We start from the raw sequence: 26,434 nt of genomic DNA, 5'->3' as shown, positions 1-26,434 counted from the left end.
TTAGTTATTTGAATTTTTCTTTTTTTAATCAATTACGATGAAGCAACCAAAAATTACTTTACTTTGACTGAGGATTTAGGGTAATACTTATGTCCTTAGTCATTAATTCTGTACCTAACAAGGTAAAGGCTGGGATTTATCTTCCTGGAAAAGCCAATGACAGAGCTTCTCACAGAGAGGAACAGAACTTTTCAGCAATTCAGTCATTCAAAAAGCATATCCAAAGACCATTTCTTTCCTCATTAGAAGAATGACCCTACATCTCTCCAACCTCACTCCAGAAAATCATGACTTTCCAGATTCCTACAAGCAATGAGAGATATGTATCAAGAGAAAATATGACAAGAAACCATTTACAGGACTATATGCCAATGAAAGAGAGTCTCCAGCCTGGACAGGAATTTGAATTTTTAGAAATCTTCTGGGTCATTCTCTTAGGAAATAATTCTTCCATTTATATGTGCAGACATAGTGTGTGGCTTTTTACATCATCACTGTTTTAAATGAGAGACAATGCAAGTTCATTATAAATTTGTTTGTTAAATATTTGCAAGAAATTCAAATGAAGTTACCTCTCCTGGACAGTTTTCTTCCCTAGACAATCCCTAGAGGAAAAAGGCTTGAGTCTTGCCAAGAAAAAGTAGCAGACAAACAAGTATGAGAAAAGTCTGTAACGTGAAGAGAAAATTCTAAAAGTGAATAATAAATTATGAGTTTTATATTAATAAATCTTTAGATAAAGTAGATGATATTTATTCCAAAATGAAGGGTGAACAAGCCCCAAATTCTCTTGACTAACCATGTTCCTAGCAAAGGAAGGCCTTACTCTGACTGTTAGAGGGATTATACCCAATAAACCCTATGGCTCAGAGGCAGAGATCATTGGGACTAGGTAAGTTACTGAAATTTACCTTCCAATTCTTGAAACTGCAGGTAACCACAGTTCTGCAGTTCTGGACTGGAGTAGATGTTGATGATCTAAGCCTGAATCTAGGTCAGCTGGAGGCATAATGATCTATTTCTCAAACACAATCAGCAATTGCTTTCATGAATAGTCACAACATGAAGATTTAATTCTTGATCCAAGAGGATGTGTCTTAACTTAATAACTTTACTCTCAGTTGGACCAAGACTCATCTTGACTAGGACTTCAAACTGGAACCTTAACTTAAAAAGCTAAATTTCACTTGTGTGTATGGCTCCTTTACACAAAATTGATACACTTTATCAACTAACCCTGAAGCTTGCCATAACCTTGAAGTTTATAGTTATAATGACCAATTAATAATTATATTTATAGTTCAAAAGTTTTTAGTTGAGTTTTCTGTCATTTGCAACCAAAAGCATCCTAACTGAAACACTCTGATCTTAAATGCGTATATGAGTTTAGGTTAGTTTATGTGTATGAGTGTGTTTTTGAGCATTATCACTTGATTTTAATTTTTACATCATAATCTGTCTTATTATCAACAACAGTTCATTACTCTTTCAAAATTTAACTGCAATTTCCATATTGTTCTGCTTCCAAATGAACTTTTAGAATCAGAGAAATGTTAGGCATAGCTATATGTGGAAAGAAGTGAAATATATATTTACCTTTCTCCTCAAGGATTGACTTAGCATACTATCACAATTCTGTGAGATAAAATTTTGACATGGTCACATTCAGAGTAAGTTAATTCATTACAATCTTCGGGCAGTCCATAGTATGTTAAATATCCTTTGCTAACACTACAACTCAGATATATCAATTCTTCTTCTTCTTTGTACAGCTTTTGTATTAGAAAGCCATAATCCTAGTGCTCAGATAACTTTGGAAATGTCTATTACATGAATATTTGCACATGGAGAGACTGGCAGAAGCCTAATAATGCCACCCAGTGATGAACACTAGGAAGCGGGAATCAAAAATTCCCTGATACACTCGTAACATGCATGCTATTTGAAGGACAACTAGTGTAAGGTCATTGGGTTTCATAAGGACACAAGGAAATGACACCATGAGTGCCCTTTACATCATGCTTGATGTCAGAGGGTCATCCATTAAAAGACTGAGCAGCATAACAAAACTCCTTAATAAAAACAAAATTGCACGTACAGATATATGGCCAGGGAAGTGGCTCAGGGGAAGTATATCATATTCGTAAGTATAATTTTCAGAACAAATGAAACCTCTGGCAAGATTTCCATTTCTGTTGCTTGGTGATATGAACGCAATGCTAACTTCCTGAAAGAAAAACAAAATTCTTTGCTTTCAAAAGAGAGTTCTTAAATAGAAGGGTGTGGCGTAGTATTCAAAGAGCTGAGCCGCCAACCCAAGAGTCAGTATTTCAAATCCACCAGCTGCTCCTTGGAAACTCTATGGAACAGTCCTGCTCTGTCCTGTAGAGTAGCTAGGAGTCAGAATAAACTCAATGGCAATGGATTTGGTTTCTTTGGGGGGGGGGGAACAGGTATAAATAACATTAAAAATATTTGACTACTGAAAGGGTGTTTTAGTGGCAGAGAAATAAACAAAAAAAAAAGTAGAAGACAAGATTGATTCTTTTAAAGATGTATAAAACAACATATTAACAGGAAAAAAAAATTAAATTTGTACTTAAAATAATTAATAAGCTATGCTGGCAGAATATTTTACCAGTTTGGAGAAAATAGGTATAGATATTCTCTCACCACAAATAAAAATTAATTCTAGATGGGTTGAAAATAGAATTATTTGAAAAGTTATTTATAAAACAAAGCAAAACAAAAAAAGATTAAAATGTATAAAGTCAATTAAAGAGAATGGAATTCTCCAAGTATAAGTAAATGAAGAATTCAAAAAGTTAAAGAATTTTTAAATAGAACATCTGTATATAGAAACACTCATAGTATGAAAAACATGGTAACATAAACATTTGTAACAAATATCAAGGAAAACTGGTTCATATATTTAATACATGAAGAGTTCATCAAAATTCGTCACTAAAAGTTCTGATTCCAATAGATTGAGAGTTCAAAAATATAAATAATTCACAAAGTTTCTGAGGTGAATTCTATATCCCACACATTGCACAAGAAAGAGAGAGCACAAAAATAATTAACTTTTCCATCTTCAGGTAACTTATAAATTGTGAACATAAATAGATAATTAACTAAAATTTTTATCTCATCACTTGATATAACTATGCAAATTTGAAAATCGACTGAATAGCCAAAAGTGGAGGATGTAGTTATGTTAACTCAGTCCAAACAAATGTTTGATATTATTTGATGAATAGTGTTAGGAAGGGTTGAGGTGGTATAAGAAATAGCCATGGAATAATACTGGAGATAAATACCAGGATACAAAGTCATGCATACAGTGTACTTTACCGTGAATGGGTCCAATCCCTATCATCGCATTAGATCATCATAAAATAAGACTAAATAGGGGAGGCAGAAACCACGACTGTGTTTGACCACAAGTTTCCTACAGTAACAGGGGCAGATAATGTTTTAAGCCTGATTCAAAAAAGATATGTTCACTAAAATATAATGAATGAGGCCTCTGTCAAGTAAAACAATATAGTCCAATCTCTTTATTACCGCATAATCTGCTTTCCTGTAAGAAGAGATGTGAGAATGGAAACAGCATGAATGGTCAGTATCTTTCTTGACAATGAAATCATGCAAAGTAATCCAGTGTCGAATTCTGGAGTGTATACATGAAGATCATTGATTATGGGTTTTGCTAATTTTCCATGTGAAAGGCAGGGTCCAGGTCCTTTTGGAAAACATGGTGGCATAGTGTTTAAGAGCTAAAGCTGCTAACCAAAAGGTAGGAAGTTTGATTCCAAGAGGCACTCCTTGGAAACCCTGTGGGGCAATTCTGCCCTGCCCTATGGGCTTACTATGAGCCAAAATTGGCCAACAGGTAGGTTTTTATTTTTTTGGTTTAGGATCTTTCAGAACACTGTGAAACACTTAGAGCAAGAAGGAGATGGGATATTGAAAAATAAGAAAGTCTTCATCAGATATTTTAAAATACATTGGAAGATGAATGTATCATCTTTATGAAAATATAACACCAAACAAAGCTGCTCCACTTGAGGAGATGATTTCCCAATTGGGAAAAGAAGAGCAAGGTTGAGTCATTTTTCTGCCTATCTGCCTTGTTCTTTCACATTCTTTTTGTATGTTTAGCCTCCTTATGATTAATTTAGAATTCTGAAGCATTTTTTCTATAAATCTTAACATGCTAACCAATGTAAGGAAAACTACATATTTAAAAGATCTTGCAGATACAAAAATAAAAATATAAAATTCTAAGGTAATATGAGGCATCTCTGTATGGGGTAGAGTGAAACATAATTTTATGTCGTATTTCAAAATGTGTTATTCTGAAATCGGCATGAACACTATTAATTGTGAAAAAGGATTAGATTTATTTAAGAAAGAGATATCAGAGAATCTTCTATCAACTAAAATAAATTTCTGGCACTAGCTGCAGCATAAATCATCACATGCAACATAAATCTATAGACTCAACAGAATTATTCTACACCAGAAAACTATGTATATTTTCCCAGGAAATGAAACTCTTAAAAATATATTTTCAAAAAAAATCATTGGAAACATCCTAATAGATGTTTTTCATCATGCACAATCATGATAACGTGAGGAAGTATTTTCCACAGTTAAATAATTACATGCGGCTTCCCTGGAACTGAGTGGATGGCAGTGGATTTCAGTGTTTTGTTTTGTTTTCCTGGTAGGGACAGTTTTCTATCGAAAGTAGGTGGTGCATTTGTTTAAGACCTCATTTTCTTCTTCTAGTCCCAAGCTTTTTCATGGCATTTTTCATCTCTGCATTTCTCAGAGTATAGATTAAGGGAGTCAACATAGGGGTGAAAACAGTGCAAAACACACTCAAGAATTTATCAATTGTTAAGGTGAAGGAGGTTTCATATACAGAAAAATACAAGGGACAAAAAAGAGGACCACCACGGTAATGTGGGAGCCACAGGAGGATAAGGCTTGGTGTCTCCCTTCCTGACTAAGGTTCCTCAGGGACTGCAGAATGACTCCATAGGAGATGAGTAACAGCATAAAAATGACCACATGTATTTCCCCATCATTGACAATCACAGCGAGACCAATGACATAGATGTCAGTGCAGGCAAGTTTTAATAAGGGGTACATGTCACAGCAGAAGTGGTCAATGACATTGGGACCACAGAAGGGAAGATTGTAAACAAAGAGAAGATGAAGTATAACATGCAGAAACCCTCCAACCCAGGTCACCAGCAGCAGCAGAATGCACACCCGTTGGTTCATGATGGTCATAGAATGCAAGGGTTTGCAGATAGCCACAAAGAGGTCATAGACTATAACCATCAGAAGTAAAACCTCAAAACCACCAGTGTTCTGCAAAAAGCTGGGTCAGGCAAGTTTGGAAAAAAATTGTTTTCTTCTCATAGAGTAAGCCTATAATCATTTTTGGAGTAACTGCAGTAGAATAAACAGCATCCATACATGATAAGGAGCCAAGAAAGAAGTACATAGGGGTATCCAATGTTGGGCTGACCACTACGGTCATGCCAATAAGTAGGTTGCCCACTACTGTCACAATATAGATGAGCAAGAACACAACAAATAATATTTTCTGACCCTGGAGACTCTGAGTGAGCCCCAAGAGGACAAACTCAGTCACATTTTTCCTTTGTTCCATATGTTCTTCTATGTGTCCTTATTTCAGAGTTCGGGACATATTTACATGTAATTATAATGACTAGCGACTCTATGAAATACCCAGAAAATCTGTTTATTCATTCATAATAGGCATTATGATTTATTATGTTTCAGCCCTGTACAATATTTTAAGAATACAAGGCTGATTAAAATATGGCCCATAACCTCAGTGATCTTATCAAATAACGAAAGACAAAAATGTAATTAGAAACATAGGGGAAAGGAGTTGATTATAAAATAAATAGGGCTACCACACTAACTTGTCATATCTGGTAGAAAATAAAATTGTATATAGTGGGTTTTATATGGTTAATGTTATTTATAAAAATAAAATATAAGTAGAATAAAGCTTTAATATAAAAATAAAGGAAGATTTACTTAATACTCAATTTCATGTTAGTAAATGTGATCATTTTCTACATTCTAGGAACTGTAGAATCTTTTTAACTAATAAGTGAAATCCCCAATGGACATATTTCACAATTTCGAAACCTGGTACTGACAAAGTACTGCTGAGGAACATAGAAATAAGCATAAAAGTACATATAACACTATTATAAAACAGAAATAATTATATGAGCATGAATAAAAAATGGAAAGATTCAATTTTTGTTGTAAACAGTTTACTTTTTTACTGGTGATGTGTGTGTAGGAGTGAAAGAGATGAGAGAAGAGATCCCAAGGAAAAGAAGAAAAAGATCACACACACACACACGCACACACACACACTCACACAAAGCTATATCATAAATACCATCAATATTAACCAGCCCTGCTATCTCTTAGAATAGTCCTAGTAATGATATCTAGTTACTTTTAAAATCTCTGTTGACATTTACTTCACTATCTGACGTAATAATTCTGCTGGACCTCTTCACAGCACATGGATTTTCTGTTTCTGCTAAAACCTCTGTGTGTGTATTAGATCCCATCCTTTTTGTCACTCTTCCTCCTGTAATTGTCTCCTCCATTTTCTACAGTAACAATTTTCTTCACTATATTTATACAGTATAGTATCCTCATTGTTTAAATTATAAAGGCTTCTACTCCACATCTTTTTTAAAGCAAGCAACCCAATTCTCTGTTCTTCTTCATAAAAACACCTGCTATTTGCTAAGTCTACTGATCAATTTCAGTCCTCTTCTTACCCAACTTATCACTCCTATGAATTGAAGTAATAACCTGCTTGGATAAGTATTATCTTAGGTCCTTGAAAGTCACTCATTCAAAGTTTACAGATTTACATCATACTCTAATTATTAACAGATTACCGAGAACTTCCGTTGATCCTTTATGAGATTTACAAATCTCTGTCCATTAAAATAACCCCCAAATACTTACCTTGAAATTAGTTTCTAAGAGTATTGATGTTAGAGAAGGTAAATATGCTCTAGATCTTTACAATATGAACATACCCAAACGGGTATTACAGAATTAAGTCAATCCCCATATTTTTATCGACCACAAAGGTTCTCTAATACTGCCGATTATCAGAATCACTCAGGAGAACTTTTAAAAGACTATGACTTTCCAAGTCACACTACCAATGTACTCTGGCATGACATAAACCTCAGTGAAGACTCTTATGTGTCAGGACACTTCCTGGGTTACCTGCATAATGAAACAGTCATTCAGTCCAAGTTCTGGATTGTGGTGCCTTCTCCCTTGTCCTAAAGGATAACAGCCTCATACACTGATGCCGTCTCTGTGGACACAGACAGTAAGACAGTACATGCACCATCACCTGGGCTAGAAATGTTCCTCTCTATCCAAACTTTCCATGCTTCAGGAAGTCTGTCTCCTCTCAATCTTTCATAAAATTGTTACCTTTTGAATTACTGGGACTCCTAATACAAACATCAAAAATGTTCTCTAACCAAAAGAAGTCTGAATCTTCATTATAAACAAAGAGAGTCAAAAAACCCAATACTTGCCTAATTTATCCTAAAAAAATCAAATGTTAAATTAGTGGTATGGGGTTAAAAATAAATAAATACAACGTAAATTTTGTGGGAGAGAGAGCTGTGAATAGTTTAGAAAAATATTTTGCATTTTGTGGTTTAGAAGTGAAATAGCCTTTACAACATTTTGATTCTCAATCTGTTATACTGGCCTGATTTCTTCCATAGTTAAACTTTTGTTTACCTGAAGGATGGAGAATAATTTCATTTTCATATTTTGTTACACTTTGAGTCCGACATCTCAGTTCCTGAACAGTCATGGAAATACTCAGATAGATAAGCACTCTCTGTGATGACGTAAGAGTCTTTGGACCTTTTATTTACATTTGAAATACAAAAAATATTGCTGAGTCGTTTCAGTGATGCATCTCAAAGGGTTACTTCCATCATTAAACTCATTGGGACCTTAATCATAATTTTGAGAGTAGGTTCTGCATCTCGAGAGATGCTACAAGAATAATTACCCACATAGAACAGGATTTACAGGACCAGGTACTCAGGGGAGAAAAATCATGAAAGTATAACCTGAGGTCAAACCATCCAAAGGGAAGAGTCCAGAATGGAAAGAATTTGGATATGTAACAATTCTCTTTTTTTAATCATGACCTTCAAAATAGGCAAACCTGTTGAATGTGTAATTTTAAGTTATACCTTTGCAGATGACATCTGAACTACTCCCACTGGACTAAGAAGTTAATTTCAGAACAAATCATTGAAAGCTTAATTCAAATGCATGTAAAGCAGGGTTCTCACCTCTTATGGGATTGAGTTGTGTCCCTCACAAACATATGTTGAAGTCCAAGCCCCTGTACTTGTGAATATGACTGTTTGTAAATAGGGTCTATGAAGATGTTATCAATTAGATTAATATGAGATTTTACTGGAGTAGGGTGGGTCACACTGGTGCTCTTATAAAAGAGAAGACACACAGAGACAACGAGAGACAGATGAAGGATGCCATGTGATGCTGCTGTAGCAACTCAGGAATTCTTGGAGCTACTAGAAGGTAGGAGAGAGAAGTAGAACAGATCTCCATCAAAGCGTCAGAAGAAATCAACAGAGTTGACATCCTGATGCTGAACCTCTGCCTCCAGAGCTGAGACTAACTTTCTGTTGTTTAAAGCCACCTACTTTGCAGAATTTTGTTATGGCAGCCCTAAAAAACGCACTAGCAGTAAGAGTCTTGAGTTTGTCACAAAAAGAGTTACAGACAGGCAAATTGGTAAAATCTATATTGAACATTAAAAAAAAAAAAGTATAAAACATTTAAAGGAATACCTTGAAAACCTAGGAATTCTAAGTCTTATCACACAGCACTTTCTGAGGAAAACATTACCAACTGTTTCTTTTTACACAAAGTTTCAAGGAACTCTGTTCCTGTGAGAGGAGGAAACTCCATCGCTTGGAAATGGGCATAAAAAGAAAGAAAATTTGTAGAAATTGTAGAGTTCTGGTAGCCTTCTTTATATTTCTGCCCCCCCTTTACCTTAGTGTTAGACCTTATATATCCAGGGAAAGCAACAGTCCCAGATTCAAAAAATTAAATTTCCCAGCATCCTTTGAAAATTAAGGTGGCCTATTTTATAAGATAAAAGTTAAGTCATTAAGTAAGACATACAGGAAGTGAGATGATTCAACAGGAACCCAAACTCCCTTTTACCGTTCCTCTTTGATGTTTCTCTAGATCTCAGACAAGTTGTCCAGAGCTCCAGCAGTCATCCTGTGACCTTGGTCATACCACAAGAATAGAAATCAAGAGATTGAGAGGTGAGAGTCCTCCTCTTCTGTTGTTTTTTCAAGGTTGCTTAGGCTGTTTGGAGCCCTTGGCAGTTCCATATACATTTGGGAATTGATTTTTTTTCCATTGCTGTAGAGAAGGCTGTTGGAATTTTGAGGGGGATTTCCTTGAATTTATTAATTGCTTTAGGTAGTATTGACATCTTGACAATATTGAGTTTTCCAATCCATGAGCATGAAATGTCCTTCCATTTATTTAGGTTATCTTTAATTTCTTTTAGTACTCTTTTACAGTTTTCTGTGTAGAAGTCTTTCACTTCCCTGCTAAAATTATTCCTAACAATTTTATCCTTTTAGATGCTATCGTAAAAGGGATTTTTTTTTCTTTGTTTCCTTTTGAGCATGTTCACTGTTGATGCAGAAAAACTCAACTTATGTGTGTGAGCACAAGAAACTTTTTCCCGGAGCTAATCTTTAAACTTTAAACCTTAAACCAAAAATATCACCTGAGGTCTTCTATGAACCAAAAAATAGATTATTTTAATCTGTAAATTACCTCTGCTTGGAGCATTGTGCTCTTTTAAAGAATTATCTATGTTAGATCAAATTTACAAATGGTGACCCAAAACATTGGATGGGAAACTTAGAGGGCAGTTAGTTTAAGATAATTGTGGCGGAATAATGTGGAAAAGGAAACTAACAAGACTGGTAGCACAATTTGAAGAATGTAACCAGGGTCACTGAATTGTACATGTAAAAATTGTTAAAACGATGTATCTTTGGCTCAGTATCCTTTCTCCAAAACAAAGAAATTTAAAAAAAAAAATTAAATAACATGGAAGTCAAGAGTTAATAATTACTGAGTAGAAGAATTTAGTGTCCATAAGCATTTGGGATTAAATTCAATCAATCTACTCTGTATTTCTTTTAAGATAAAAAATCAAAACTCTACCTTGTTAATGTCACAGTTCTTTTAGATCTTTGTTACTAGCAGCCCCCAAATTATCTTAATTACACTTCAAAATGTATGCTGAAGGATTCCGTGGCATGTCCCAGTTCTCCTTCAGGCTGCTTTGTCTTTACAGCAATGAAATTCATTACATACATCGATGGTTCCCCCACTATCTAACTTCCCTGTGTAATCAATCCCTATTGTCAAAAATCACATGAGTGTGTCTATTTACAAGTCAAAACACCTAGCTCCAATTTTTTAAAATATTTCATACAATTTTATTAGCCAATGTCCATGAAAGTGTGCTGAAATTGACAATTTCTTATATTCCATGGTGAAGAAATTTATAGAAATAAATATTTTTAGATTGGAATATAATTACAGATATAAATTTCATTTTGGAATTCATTTTAAGGAAGTGATAAAAAAACTTCACAGCAACTTATACTGCAAGAAGAATATGTATACAATTATCTCTTAACATTAAATCTGATTATAAAACTGAACCCAAAATTCCTATAATAATTCTAAAATGACAAGTTATACTTTGTAGAATAAAACGCTGGGTAATGATTATCTGAATCTAAAGCTTTGTATTAAACCATTAAAGACAAAAGTAAGGTAATGGTATGGCAATAGAAAAGAGAAAGAAAATGTGTGACTATTCTGTTTATCACAAAGTCATCATGGAACATTCACCAAAATAGACAATATTCTAGTACAAAACAAGTTACAATACATTTCAGAGGACTTATATCATACAGATATATGTCTCATAATTAAAATACATTCAAACTAATATCTACACACAACATAATTCTTAAGCAAAGATGAAAAAGAGAGTTACAAGATTTTGTAAAAAATCATCAACAAACCCTCAAAATGTCTCAAGAAGCTAGAAAGAGCAAAATAAACGTGGAGAATATGGTAGAATCGAAACAGTAAATACAAAAGAGAAATCATTTCTCTAGAAATTAATTAAAAAATAGAGAAAATATATAAAACTAGGAGTCAGTTTTTGACAAGACTAATGAAATGGATAACTGTCTAGCAAAAGGAATTTAAAAAATAAGAGGAAAAACAAACTGCCAGATTTGGTAGAGAAAAATGGGCCATCGCTGCAGATTCTGTATATTCCAAAAGGATATTATAAACAAATGTATGCCAATATTTTTGCCAACTAAGAAGTGGAAGAAACCTTTGAGTAACACAACTTTTGGAAGAGACACACACAAAATTAAAAATCAGAATAACATAATACCGGTTAAATTAATCATTACTTTAAATAAGACAAATCTTCCCCCCCCCAATTCATATATAGCTTTATCAATGAATTCTACTCAGCATTTCTTTAAAAAATACTTTTAAGAAAATTAAAATACTTTCAAACTAACTTCTACACACTGCATAACTTTTGCTTTCCACTCTTTTGAAAAGTAGTGTGTATTTTGGTTATCTTGCATCCCCTCCCATTGTATATAGTGTGTGTGGAAGAGGGAATGACTGCAGTTCATATAGCTTTAAATATAGAGAAACAATAATTTAGGAGCTGTATGAAATGAACTGTACCCAAGGAGCCTCATCCATACCTGATATGGATTTAGAAATTGAAGTCCTGAACTACAAGCTGATGGCATGATGGGATAAGATGTTGATGAAGAGGATGAATGTACCTTGCCTGTGTGAGTATGTGTGTTATTGTGACCATAGGTATACTGTATACAATTTATACAGTATAAATTGTATTTCTAAAGGTGGACACAATATCTTCTATCCTATGCTTTTCTTCATGTTATGTTAACACTGCCCAAAGATATGGAATCAATTTCTTCACCCTTATCAATCTGGACAAGTCTGTGGCTGGCTTGATCACTAGAATATGACAGAATGTTGAGCCATTTGGGGCGATAGCCCTTACCTAGTCTGGCAGCTTCTGCCTTCTCCCTCTCAGAGCCATGAGTAGCCATTTAAGGAGTCTAACAAGCTCGCTGGAGAAATCTTCTCTACATAGGTCTACATGGAGAAGAAGAGGGATCCAGCAGAGCCCAGTCTTCAAGACATTCCTGTCAGGGCACCATTCATCTGAGTGAAGTCATCTCGGTCCCACTGTAAGTACGGCCACTAGCAGAATATCAAACACTGAACTAACTCCATGCCATATGCAGCAAAATTGATCAGTCAAGGTCTGCCTAAATTTCTAACCCCCTAAAAATGTGAGATACAAAAAATAATATATGTTTTTTTAAGCTACCAAGTTTTAGGGTAGTTGGTTATACATCAATGCCTAATAGGAACAGTAGAAATGAGCAAAGAGATTCTAAAATATATATTAAAATGAAAAGGTCCTACAGCTAAAATAATCTTGAAAATAAAAGTGGTAGAATAACACTACATGATTTTAGAATTTACTACAAAACAAATGTAATTAATAATCTCTTATGCTTCTTCAGTTAGACAAATAGTTGAACAAAATTGACCAGAGTCTAGAAATAGAACCACAGTATATGCTCATATATATTCAAAAAGTTTCATTAAATTCAAAGGGGAAGAAAAACACTTATAACGAATGGGTATTTGAACAAATGGATATCCATATTACAAAATGAATCGTGTGAATTCAGCCAACCTGATGCTATAGACAGAACCACCATCCCGTCTGTCTGTAGCAAAGACCCAAAAAACTAAGTAAAACAGATACAAACGTCAATCCTGGAACTTTTTTCCATCAAATGAAGGGGTAAGGAACTACGTCAAATACTGAATGAAAGAAGATATTGACAGAAAACAGAAAGCCAGGACAAACATGAAGGGAGGTCTCCTGTCAACAAATATGAACACTGTTGGCATCTTGAAGCACAGCCAGCAATGACCCAAAAGAGGGAAGATGGGAAAGCAACTTCACAGAGCTCACAACAGGATATAGAACACTTGGTAACCAGAAATACAAGCTTTTCCACACCTCACCCTTCTGCCCCACATGCCATTTCCCTCCCTTTGCTTGGGCCCCAGCCCAGAAGCCAAGGCTAGAGCATCCTTGACACTCAGGCACACCTCCACCCCAGACTCGCATTGCATGTCCTCTCCCACTACTCAACCAATGGCTGAAAGGTGGGAAGTAATCTTGTACCACACCCCGTCTGACACCCCCATCCATGTGGTGAGGAGCTGTGAATGCTCCCACACCTCTGGACCAACATCTGAAAGAAATAGCACCCACACAGTCCGCCTTCACCCACCTCATCAAATCAGTGTAGAAAGAAGTGGACTCACCCTGACTGCTGCTGCCCTGCACGACAGACAAGGTGTGTAAGAGCCTACCCACATTGACATCAAAAGAAAAGATAAATATAGGATGAAATAAAAAATATGGAATCAATAAATAAAGAAAATAAGAACTGAATGACTCAGAGACAGTAGGACAAGATGGCTCCAGCAAGTGAGCAAAATAAAGAATCAGATAAACTTCTGTTAGAAGAAAAGGCAGTGGAACTACCTGATGATTCAAAATACTAATATTTAGAGCTCTCTAAGACATTAGGAAAGAGATCAAGAAAAACACAGAAAAAAAAAGGTAAAAATACATAAAATCATGGAAAAAGAACAGATGAAACCCACAAAAACACAACCAAAATCAAGGAAAACAAACAGAAAAATATGGAAGAATTCAGGAAAATAATGCAAGAACAACTCATCACAATAAATCAACAATTAGAAACCATGCAAAAAAAGGCAACTAGAAATCAGAAAGATAACAAAAGTTCAGAAATAGACAACTCTACAGAAGGCTTTAGAAGCATATTTGAAACAATGGAAGAAAGAATCAGCAACATTGAAGACAAATATATGGACACCACTTTGAGGAAAAAATAGTGAAGAAAATGAAGAAAAATTAGGAATTTTAAGGGACACAATTAAGAACAAAAATTTTCACGTGATTGGAGTTTCAGAACAGGGGAGAAAGTAGAAAACACAGAGAAGATTGTTGAAGATTTGCTGACAGAAAACTTCCAAAATAGCATGAAAGATGAAAAACTGACCATCCAATATGCTCAAAGGACCCCTATAGGGTGGACTCCAAAAGCATGTAACCGCAATATATCATAATCACACTTGCCAAAACCAAAGACAGAAAGAATCCTGAAAGGAGCACTAGAAAAACAAAAAGTCACAAATGGGAAAAATAAGATTAAACTCTGATGACTTGGCAAAAACAGTTCAGGCAAGAAGGTGATGGGGATGACATATATAAAACCTTGAATTGATAAAACTGCCAACCAAGAATATATCCTGCAAACTCCACAATGTGATTGCAAAATTAGTACATATCCAGATAAACAGAAATTAAGGGAATTCTAAAAAAACCAAACCTAACTTAAAAGAAATATTACAGGGAGACTATCTGCTAGAGAACCAGCAACATCAGACAACAACCAGAGTCTAGGATGTAGGTCAGCATCAGCCAGATACCAACGTAGGTAAAGGACTCTCAATATTAAAACAAGGCTAAATACATGGAAAGGAAAACAGGAATGCCTATTAGTAAATGATGACAATGTCAAAACAATAAAAATGGAGAATAAATGGGACAGATATAGAACTTTCAGATGGAAAGGGATTCAAGGCAATATCAAGTAATAAATGACTGATTCTGACTTAGGAAGTTAAGGGTAAATTTCAAGGAAACCGCAAAGAAAGTTAACAAACCTAACCATGCTAATAAAAAAAGAAGAAACACATAAAGACTCATTAAAACAAAACCTATGATAATGAAAGAAAAGAAAATCCACAAACAAAAGGAACTCAGCACAGGAAAGTAAGAGGAACAAAGAAAACGTCAGCACGGCAAAAGAAAAGCACAACAAGACGGCAATAAACTCATACCTATGAAACCCTGGTGACATAGTGGTTAAGTGCTATGGCTGCTAACTAAAAGGTCAGCAGTTCAAATCTGCCAGGCCCTCCTTGCAAACTCTATGGGGCAGTTCTACTCTGTCTTATACTGTCAATACGAGTCGGAATCAACTTGACAGTGCTGGGGTTGCGTATCTATCGATAATCACACTGAATGTTAATGGCTTAAATGCACCCATAAAGAGACAGAGAGTGGCAGAATGGATTAAAAAGAATTCAACTATATGCTGTCTCCAAAAGACATATCATTGACACAAAGTCATAAACATACTAAAAATTAAAAGAAAGAAAAATATATCAAGCAAACAGTAACCAAAAAAGAGTAGGAGTAGCAATATTACTTTCATATAAAATAGACTTTACAGCGAAACTGATCATAAAGACAATAATGATTAAAATGACAATCAACCTAGAACACAAAACTTTAATAAATATCTATACACTCAATGACAGGGTTCCAAAATACATAAAACCAACTCTACAAGTACAGAAAAGAGAAATGTTCAGTTCCACAATAATAGTAGTAGACTTCAGCACATCACTCAATAGTGGGCAGAACATCTAGAAAGAAACACAGCAAAAATATGGAAGATCTAAAGGCCATGATCATCCAACTTTACCTCATAGACATATATAGAACACTCTACCAAGCGCCAGCAAAGTGTGCATTTTTTCCAATGCACATGAAACATTCTCCAAAATAGGCCACATTTTAGGCACAAAACAACCCTCAATAAAATCCAAACCATTAAAATAATACAAAACATTCTAATCACAACACCATAAAAGTAGAAATCAACAAGAAAAGAGCAAGGGAAAAAAAATCAAATACATGAAGATTGAATAACATCTGCCTTAAAAACCACTGGGTAATAGAAGAAATCTAAGAGGGAATCAAAAAATTCCTAGAATGAAATGAGAATGTAAACATATCATATCGAAGCCTTTGAGACACAGCAAAGGCAGTGTTCAGAGGTCAATTTATAGCAATAAATGTACACATCAGAATAGAAGAGCACACAAAAATTAAAATGTTAGCTCTATGACTTGAACAAATAGAAAGAGAACAGCAAAAAGAGGCCAGAGACAACAGAAAAAAGGAAGTAATAAAGATTACAGCAGAAATAAATGAAATATCAGAAAAAAAAAAAAGAGAGAAAGAAAGAATCAACAAGACCAAAACCTCGTTCTTTGAAAAGGTCAAAAACTCTGGCAAAGCATTGGACAAGCTGACAAAAGAAAAACAGGAGAGGAAGAGGAAACAAATGACACAAATAAGATGAGAAAAGAGACATTACAATAGACCTATCTAAAACAAAAAACATCACAATAGAATACTATGAAACATTGTACTCCCGCAAATTTGAGAAACTAGAGGAAATGGGCAGATTTCTACAAGCACACTACCTACCTAAACTCAGAAAAACTGATACAGAAAATCGGAAAAATGCATAACAAGAGAAGAGATTGAATGTGGTAAAAAATAAAAACTCCCAACAAAAAAACCCTGGCCTCAACTGCTTCACTGGAGAATTCTACCAAACATTCATTCAGAGAAGAGCTCACACCAGTACTATTCAAATTATTTCAAAGCATAGAAATGAAGGAAATCTCCCAAATTCATTCTATAAAGCCAGTATAACCCTGATACTAAAGCCAGGAAAATATACAAACTTAAAAAATGAAAATACAGACCAATATCTCTCATGAACATAAAAGCAAAAATGCACAGCAAAATTCTAGCCAAAAGTATTCAGCATCACTTTAAAAAGGTAATACACCACTACCACGTGAGAGTCATACCAGGTATGCAAGGATGGTTCAACATTAGAAAATCAATCAACGTAATCCATCGTATAAATAGAACAAAAGAAAAAATCACATGATAACACAGTTGACATTTGATAAAGCCCAACACTTATTCCTGATAAAAAACTCTCAATAAAATAGGAATAGTAGAGAAATTCCTCAACATAATAAAGGGCATCTATGCAAAACCAAAAGCCAACATCATTCTCAATGGAGAGAGGCTGAAAGCATTCCCCTTGAGAACATGAACAAGGCAAGGAGGCTTTTTATCACTACTCGTATTTAACATAGTACTGGAAGTCCTAGCTAGAGCAGTAAGAGAAGAAAAAGAAATAATGGCATCCAAATCAAAATGAATTGGTAAAACTCTCTCTATTTGCAAATGATATGATCCTACACATAGACAGCACCAAATATTCCATAACGAAACTACTGGAATAAGAAAATCTAAACAATATACTTTAAGGATACATACAGACATAATTAAACTATTTTTAACTATGATTAAAAAATTAGGATTGGGATTAATTCTGAGAAGATGTGGAAAAATGGCATCAGAGAAGGACGATCAGGTAGTTTCAGTGATATTGATAATCTAGGTAAAAGACTACAAGGTTTATAAATAATTGCATATGTTGCTGGGTATATGTGAAAAATTACACACTAAAATTTAAAAATAAGAAAAGTTCTAAAGTCTATGTTTTAGTTGGAAAAGTAAACTCTTGTTAAACATAGATAATGTTCCATACTACACTGAGAAAATTCTTTCTGCTTTCTGATTTTGGGATGTTCCTGGATGGGCGGTAGGCTGAAAAAAACTTCTTTTTTTTTTTTTTTACATAAAATTGAAAAAACAAAATTTTCTTTTTACCAAACAAATCATTACTAAGTCTCTACATAAAAAAAAAGCCTTTCAGTTTAATACAACTTTTAGGGAAAGTGCTGCTTATGCAAAATAACACATTTCTTTCCATATCTTCAATTTCATGGACATAAAATCAGAAGCTCTATCTAATCTTTTAAGAATCACAAAAAATGCACGTAATAACTAATGAGGAAAAATGTAAATATGTTTATAACTCAGATTAATATTATTTTCAAATCTAAAGTGAAAGAGTACTATCTGTCCTCTAATCAAGAACTCATGAGTTTTCTTCATCAACCACATCCCATCTATCAAACTTGCTCACTGATGGTGTCTCAAACCAAACACAACATCATGTCCCACTAAAATATGCAGAATTGCAAATGCACAGACATTGAACAGAGGAACAGAAGTAATCTTAAGCACAAAATGCATAGTGGAGCTTCAAAGTAGCTGTTGTGCTAATAAATAATGAACAGTAAAATTTTAAAACCATACTTTTGCCCTCAGAAATTTGTTCTAAGTATTGGTCAAATTGTTTTCTCATTAATTTGAATGACACAAAATTTTCCAAAGTAATTTGTTTTTTCTCTTTTTAAAAGAAAGTCCTGTTCTGGTATGTACTCAGAAAAACAAAATTACCATGTGAGCTTAGTTTTATTTTTATTTATTTATTTTCTAATTTTTATTGTGCTTTAAGCGAAATTTCACAAATCAAGTCAGACTCTCACACAAAAAACTTATATACACCTTGCTACATACTCCCAATTACTCTCCCCCGAGACAGCCCGCTCCCTCCCTCTACTTTCTCTTTTTGTGTCCATTTTGCCAGCTTCTAACCCCCTCTACCATCTCATCTCCCCTCCAGGCAGGAGATGCTAACGTAGTCTCAAGTGTCCACCTGATCCAAGAAGCTCACTCCTCACCAGCATCCCTCTCCAACCCATTGTCCAGTCCAATCCATGTCTGAAGAGTTGGCTTCGGGAATGGTTCCTGTCATGGGCCAACAGAAGGTCTGGGGACCATGACCACCGGGGTCCTTCTAGTCTCAGTCAGACCATTAAGTCTGGATTTTTTATGAGAATTTGGGTCTGCATCCCACTGCTCTCCTGCTCCCTCAGGGGTTCTCTGTTGTATTCCCTGTCAGGACAGTCATTGGTTATAGCTGGGCACCTTCTAGTTCTTCTGGTCTCAGGATGATGTAGTCTCTGGTTCATGTGGCCCTTTCTGTCTCCTGGGCTCGTAATTACCTTGTGTCTTTGGTGTTCTTCATTCTCCTTTGATCCAGGTGGATTGAGACTCATCGATGCATCTGAGATGGCCACTTGCTAGCATTTAAGACCCAAACACCAGTCTTCAAAGTGGGAAGCAGGATGTTTTCTTAATAGATTTTATTATGCCAATTCACTTAGATGTCCCCTGAAACCATGGTCCCCAGACCCCTGCCTGCCCTTGCTATGCAGGCCTTCGAAGCATTCAGTTTATTCAGGAAACTTCTTCGCATTTGGTTTAATCCAGTTGTGCTGACCTTGCCTGTATTGTGTGTTGTCTTTCCTGTCACCTAAAGTAGTTCCTATCTACTATCTACTTAGTGAATACCCCTCTCCCACCTTCCCTCCTACCCACCTCTCGTAACTGCAAAAGAATATTTTCTTCTCAGTTTAAACTATTTCTCAAGTTCTGATAATAGTGGTCTTATACAATATTTGTCCTTTTGCAACTGATTCATTTCACTCTGCATAATGCCTTCCAGGTTCCTCCGTGTTATGAAATGTTTCGCAGATTCCTCACTGTTCTTTATTGATGCGTAGTATTCCATTGTGTGAATATACCATAATTTTTTATCCATCATCCGTTGATGGGCACCTTGGTTGCTTCCATGTTTTTGCTATTGTAACCAGTGCTGCAATAAACATGGGTGTGCATATATCTGTTCATGTAAAGGCTCTTATTTCTCTACAATATATTCCGAGGAGTGGGATTGCTGGGTCATATGGTAGTTCTATTTCTAGCTTTTTAAGGAAGTGCCAAATCAATTTCCAAAGTGGTTGTACCATTTTACATTCCCACCAGCAGTGTATAAGTGATCCAATCTCTCCACAGCCTCCCCAACATTTATTGTTTTGTGTTTTTTGGATTAATGCCAGCCATGTTGGAGTAAGATGAAATATCATTGTGGTTTTGATTTGCATTTCTCTAACGGCTAATGACCATGAGCATTTCCTCATGTATCTGTTAGCTACCTGAATGTCTTTAGTGAAGTGTCTGTTCATATCATTTGCCCATTTTTTAATTGGGTTATTTTTCTTTTTATAGTTGATTTTTTGCAGTAATCATGTAGATTTTAGAGATCAGGTGCTGATGGGAAATGTCATAGCTAAAAACTTTTTCCCGGTCTGTAGGTAGTCTTTTTGCTCTTTTGGTGAAGTCTTTGGATGAGCATAAAAACAAAAACCACCCAGTGCCCTTGAGTTGGATGAGCATAGGTGTTTGAATTTCAGGAGCTCTTCCTCTGCATTCTTAACAATGTTTTGTATACTGTTTATGCCTTGTATTAGGGCTCCTAAGGTCGAGCAGCTAAAGCAAAAGGAAGAAATGATGAAGGAAAAAACTGAACAGAAGATTTCAAAGGACAGCTCCAGAAGACAATGTAAAGTATTATAATGACTTGTGCAAAGAGCTGGAGATGGAAAACCAAAAGAGAAGAACAAGCTTGGTTTTTCTCAAGCTGAAAGAACTGAAGAAAAAATTCAAGCCTCAAGTTGCAATACTGAAGGATTCCATGGGGAAAATATTAAACGGTGCAGGAAGCATCAAAAGAAGATGGAAGCAATACACAGAGTCATTATACCAAAATGAATTAGTCGATATTCAACCATCTCAAGAGGTGGCATATGATCAGGAACTGATGGTACTGAAGGAAGAAGTCTAAGCTGCTCTGAAGGCATTGGGGAAAAGCAATGTTCCAGGAATTGATGGAATATCAATTGAGATGTTTCAACAAACAGATGCAGCGCTGGAGGTGCTCACTCTTCTATGCCAAGAAATATGGAAGACAGCTTCCTGGCCAACTGACTGGGAGAGATACATATTTATGCCTATTCCCAAGAAAGCTGATCCAAACAAATGTGGAAATTATAGAACAATATCATTAATATCACAAGCAAGTAAAATTTTGCTGAAGATCATTCAAAAACGGAGGCAGCAGTATATCCACAGGGAACTGCCAGAAATTCAGGCCGGTTTCAGAAGAGGACGTGGAACCAGAAATATCATTGCCGATGTCAGATGGATCCTGGTTGAAAGCAGAGAATACCAGAAGGATGTTTACCTGTGTTTTATTGCCTATGCAAAGGCATTCGACTGTATGGATCATAACAAACTATGGATAACGCTGAGAAGAATGGGAATTCTAGAACGCTTAATTGTGCTCATGAGGAACTTTTACATAGATCAAGAGGGGGTTGTTCGGACAGAACAAGGGGATACTGATTGGTTAAGAGTCAGGAGAGGTGAGCATCAGGGTTGTATTCTTTCACCATATCTATTCAATCTATACGCTGAGGAAATAATCCGAGAGGCTGGACTATATAAAGAAAAACGGGCCTCTGGATTGGAGGAAGACTCATTAACAACCTGCGCTATGCAGATGACACAACCTTGTTTGCTGAAAGTGAAGAGGATTTGAAGCACTTACTAATGAAGATCAAAGACCACAGCCTTCAGTTTGGATTGCTGAATCGCATGGTAGTTCTATTTCCAGCTGTTTAAGGAAGCACCAAATCTATTTCCAAAGTGGTTGTACCATTTTAAAATTCTCACCAGCAGTGTATAAGTGTTCCAATCTCTCCACAGCCCTCCCCAACTTTTATTATTTTGTGTTTTTTGGATTAATGCCAGCCTTGTTGGAGTGAGATGAAATATCATTGTAGTTTTGATCTGCATTTCTCTAATGGCTAATGATCGCGAACATTTCCTCACATATCTCTTAGCTACCTGAATGTCTTCTTTATGAAGTGTCTATTCATATCTTTTGCTCATTTTTTAATTGGGTTATTTGTCTTTTTCCAGTTGAGTTTTTGCAGTATCATGTAGATTTTAGAGATCAGGCACTCATCAGAAATGTCATAGCTAAAAACATTTTCCCAGTCTGTAGATAGTCTTTTTACTCTTTTGGCGAAGTCTTTGGATGAGCATTTGTTGTTGCTGTTAGGTGGTGTTGAGTTGGTTTTGACTCATAGCGACCCTATGCACAACAGAATGAAACACTGCCGGTCCTTAGCCATCCTTACAATCGTTGTTATGCTTAAGCTCATTGTTGCAGCCACTGTGTCAATACACCTTGTTGAGGGTCTTCCTCTTTTCCACTGACCCTGTACTCTGCCAAGCATGATGTCCTTCTCCAGGGACTGATCCCTCCTGACAACATGTCCAAAGTACATAAGACGCAGTTTTGCCATCCTTGCCTCTAAGGAGCACTTCTTCTAAGACAGAATTGTTCGTTCTTTTGGCAGTCCATGGTATATTCAATATTCTTCAACAACACCACAATTCAAAAGCATCAACTTATTCACTGTCCAGCTTTCACATGCATATGATGTGGTCGAAAATACCATGGCTTGGGTCAGGCGCACCTTAGTCTTCAGGGTGACATCTTTGCTCTTCAACACTTTGAAGAGTTCATTTGCAGCAGATTTGCCCAATGCAATGCGTCTTTTGATTTCTTGACTGCTGCTTCCATGACTGTTGATTGTGGATCCAAGTAAAATGAATTCATTGTCAACTTCAATCTTTTCTCCATTCATCAAGATGTTGCTCATTGGTCCAGTTGTGAGGATTTTGGTTTTCTTTATGTTGCGGTGTAATCCATACTGAAGGCTGTGTTCTTTGATCTTCATTAGTAAGTGCTTCAGATCATCTTCACTTTCAGCAAGCAAGGTTGTGTCCATCTGCATAACACAGGTTGTTAATGAGTCTTCCTCCAATCCTGATGCCCCATTCTTCATATAACCCAGCTTCTCGGGTTATCTGCTCAGCATACAGATTAAATACATATGGTGAAAGAATACAACGCTGACGCACACTTTCAGTTGGGCCTGTTGTAATATTGCCCATCTCACTTCTTTTTCAGGTTATTTGCCTCCTCTCCTGTTTTTCTTTTGTCAGTTTCTGCCAAGTAGTCCAAGCTTATTCTTTTTGGCTCTCCTTTGTAAGTGACTTTTTGTTTATCCCTCCCTGCTCTTATAATTGGAAACCCTGGTGGCATAGTGGTTAAGTGCTACGGCCGCTAACCAGAGCGTCAGCAGTTCGAATCCGCCAGGCACCCCTTGGAAACTCTATGGGGCAGTTCTACTCTGTCCTATAGGGTCTCTATGAGTCAGAATCGACTCGACGGCACTGGGTTTTTTTGGGTTATAATTCTCTCTTTATCTTTGGTTTCGGCAAGTTTGATTATAATATGTCTTGGTGATATTCTCTTAAGATCTACCTTATGTGAAGTTCGATGAGCATCTTGGATAGATATCGTCTCATCTTTCACGATATAAGGGAGGTTTTCTGCCAAAGAATCTTCAACAATTCTCTCTGTATTTTCTGTTATGCCTCCCCTGTTCTGGTACTCCAATCACTTGTAGGTTATTTCTCTCGATAGAGTCCCACATGATTCTTAAGGTTCCTTCATTTTTTTAGTTCTTTTGTCTAGTTTTTCTTCAAATATATTAATGCCAATTTATTTATTTTCGAGTTCAGAAATTCTGGCTTCTACTTGCTGAGTTCTGCTCCTCTGACTTTCTATTGAGTTGTCTAATTCTGTAATTTTATTGTTAATCTTCTGAATTTCTGATTGGTGTCTGTCCATGGATTTTTCCAGTTTATTAAATTTTTCATTATGTTCCTGAATAATCCCTCTTATTTCTTCAATTGCATTATCTGTGTGTTCCTTGGCTTGCTCTGTGTATTTCCTCAATTCCTTACTGATGCCTCGAAGGGTTCTGTACATTAATGTTTTGTTTTCTGTCTCTGGTAATTCCAGGAATACACTTTCATCTAGAAGATCCCTGGATTCTTTGCTTTGAGAGCTTGTTGAGGTGATCATGGTCTGTTTCTTTATGTGACTCGATATTGACTGCTGTCTTCGAGCCATCTATAAGTATCAGTTTATTAGTTTATTTATTGTATTAGTTTATGCTTGCTTACTGTGTCGTAGGTTCTTGTTTTGTTTTGTTTTGATATACCCAAATGGGTTACTTGAGTGAGCTAGCTTGATTATTTTTGCCCTTGGAGTTCTGATGTCCTGAGTCCAGATGGCTAGAGCTGTTATGAGGTGTATCAGTCTAGAAACGTATTCACTTTTCTTGTATGAATTCAGCTCAGGTTTCCAGGTAGCTGACCATCAAGTGTGTGGTACAGGCTCTGTCCTACAGCCTTAGAGGGGAAGGGTGATTAGTGTATGTACCAGAATCTGATTGCAGGAGGGGGTCACACTCTGAACAAGGTAGAGGGCTGAGAACCAACCCACGAGTGCTTCTGACGAAAGTGCGTCCCTATTCCCTAGAGCGTGAAGTGGGTGGACTCTACAGATGGAATGTGGGCACCCAAAGTTTTTGGTTGTAAGGACTGGGAGGTACCAGTTATCCTTGGACCCCTGTCACGGGTGGCTGGGTGACCTGAGTGGAGCTACGAGTCCTTAGGTCCCTGATGTGGGTAGGTGAAGACCTTGTTTAATAGGCAGTTCATTTTCTAAGCTTGTCTTTGAAGCTCAGGGCTCCCAGCTTGTCACAAATATACTTGTTTCACTTTCTTTTTCTGGTCTTCGTTGTAAAAAGGGCTCGCTGGAAGTGCCTGTCTATTCTGCCATCTTGGCTCAGCCTCCTATTTTTATTTATAACATTAAAAATATATATGCCCTTTATCTAGCCTCCAGAATAACTCTATTAGTTTAATTCTAACCTCAAAGAGTAATTTATTCTACATTTTGGAAATCTTTACATTAATACAGTGAAGTATTCATGGAGAATCCATTGAATTGACTTAATCGTTCATTGTGATCATTTATTGCCTATTTCTTGCTTTAGAATTAGCAATGATATTTTCAGTATGGGTACACATTTTTACTCTACCTGTAGTTAACCTTTTACTTAAGATTTTTTCCATAGCATTTTTCATCTCAGAATTTCTCAAGGTGTATATCAGAGGATTCAACATGGGAGTGATAACTGTATACAGCACAGTCATGGATTTGTCAATGGGAAAGTTGGAAACAGGTCTAACATACAAGAAAATACAGGGGACAAAAAAGAGGACAACTACTGTGATGTGGGAGCTGCAGGTAGACAGGGCTTTGTGCCTCCCTTCCTGACTGTAAGTCTTCAGGGAGCTTAGGATGACCCCATAGGAGATTAGTAGAAGGATAAAAATTACCATACAGATGGCTCCATCATTGGCAACAACAGTGAGTCCTATAAAATAGGTGTCGGTGCAAGCAAGTTCCAATAATGGGTACATGTCACAGCTGAAGTGATCAATGACATTGGGGCCACAGAAGGGGAGGCTGTACACAAAGAGAAGTTGAACCAAAGAGTGTAAAAATCCTCCAACGCAGACCACCACCAGCAACAGAATGCAAACCTGTCGATTCATGATGGTCAAGTAATGCAGTGGCTTACAGATGGCCACATAGCGGTCATAGGCCATTGCCACCAGAAGAAAGACCTCAGTACCACCAGATAAGTGTCCTATGAAGAGCTGGCCCATGCAAGCTGGGAAGGAAATAGTCTTTTTATCACAGAGTAAGTCTAGAATCATTTTGGGCGAAATGGCAGTGGAATAAACAGCATCCATGAGTGACAGATAGGCAAGGAAGAAGTACATGGGAGAGCCAAGGGATGGGCTGACAATAACAGTCATGACAATGATCAGGTTGCCCACCATTGTGACAATGTAGATGAGCAGAAACATGACAAATAACACTTTTTGGCCCTCAGGATCCTGAGTGAGTCCCAGGAGGACAAATTCTGTTACATTGTTACTGTGTCCCATTTATTCTTCTGCAAGACCTGTTTCAGAGATGGGCGCTCAAGAGAACAAGCCTGTAATGAAATCATGAACATCACTATGAATATGTCCATTAGGTCATGGAGCACTTCAGTGTTACCCTTCTACAGTGGCTTATACATAATAAACGTTTAAGAATGTCTACTGAGGTTCTCTTCCAAAGATCCTAATATGTCTTCCTTTAACAATTCTACTTCTTTTCAGAAGACTGCATTGCGCCTATGAATAACAAGTTCTATCTCTAAATCTTAGTGGACCTTCTGTAGAGAAGATCAGTCAGAGGCCTAACAGACTTTCATTCATTTAATATTCCTTTTTTAAACATGACCGTGCTTGGTACAGAGGTTAGCAATGACAAAGAGGGAAAGGGTTTCTGCTCTCAAGAAACTTATTCTCTGGTGGTGAAGGTAAACTCTAAATTAATAAATTGAAATA

At 36.3% G+C, this 26,434-nt stretch overlaps 1 protein-coding gene and 1 pseudogene across 1 annotated transcript; both read right to left on the bottom strand.

Annotated features, from left to right (window-relative positions):
- Positions 1–4,780: 4,780 nt before the first annotated feature.
- LOC126063682 (olfactory receptor 4A47-like) lies at positions 4,781–5,692 on the bottom strand (annotated as a pseudogene).
- Positions 5,693–24,997: 19,305 nt separating this feature from the next.
- LOC126063681 (olfactory receptor 4A5-like) lies at positions 24,998–25,990 on the bottom strand. The gene has a single exon (XM_049862099.1). It carries the CDS (start codon positions 25,982–25,984, stop codon positions 24,998–25,000), a length of 987 nt encoding a protein of 328 aa, XP_049718056.1. The 5' UTR covers positions 25,985–25,990.
- Positions 25,991–26,434: the final 444 nt, after the last annotated feature.

This window comes from Elephas maximus, chromosome 20 (genome assembly GCF_024166365.1).
Source record: "Elephas maximus indicus isolate mEleMax1 chromosome 20, mEleMax1 primary haplotype, whole genome shotgun sequence".
Lineage (NCBI taxonomy): Eukaryota > Metazoa > Chordata > Mammalia > Proboscidea > Elephantidae > Elephas > Elephas maximus.
Note: the sequence above shows the minus strand (reverse complement) of the source record. Positions and strands in the feature narration are given on the sequence as shown.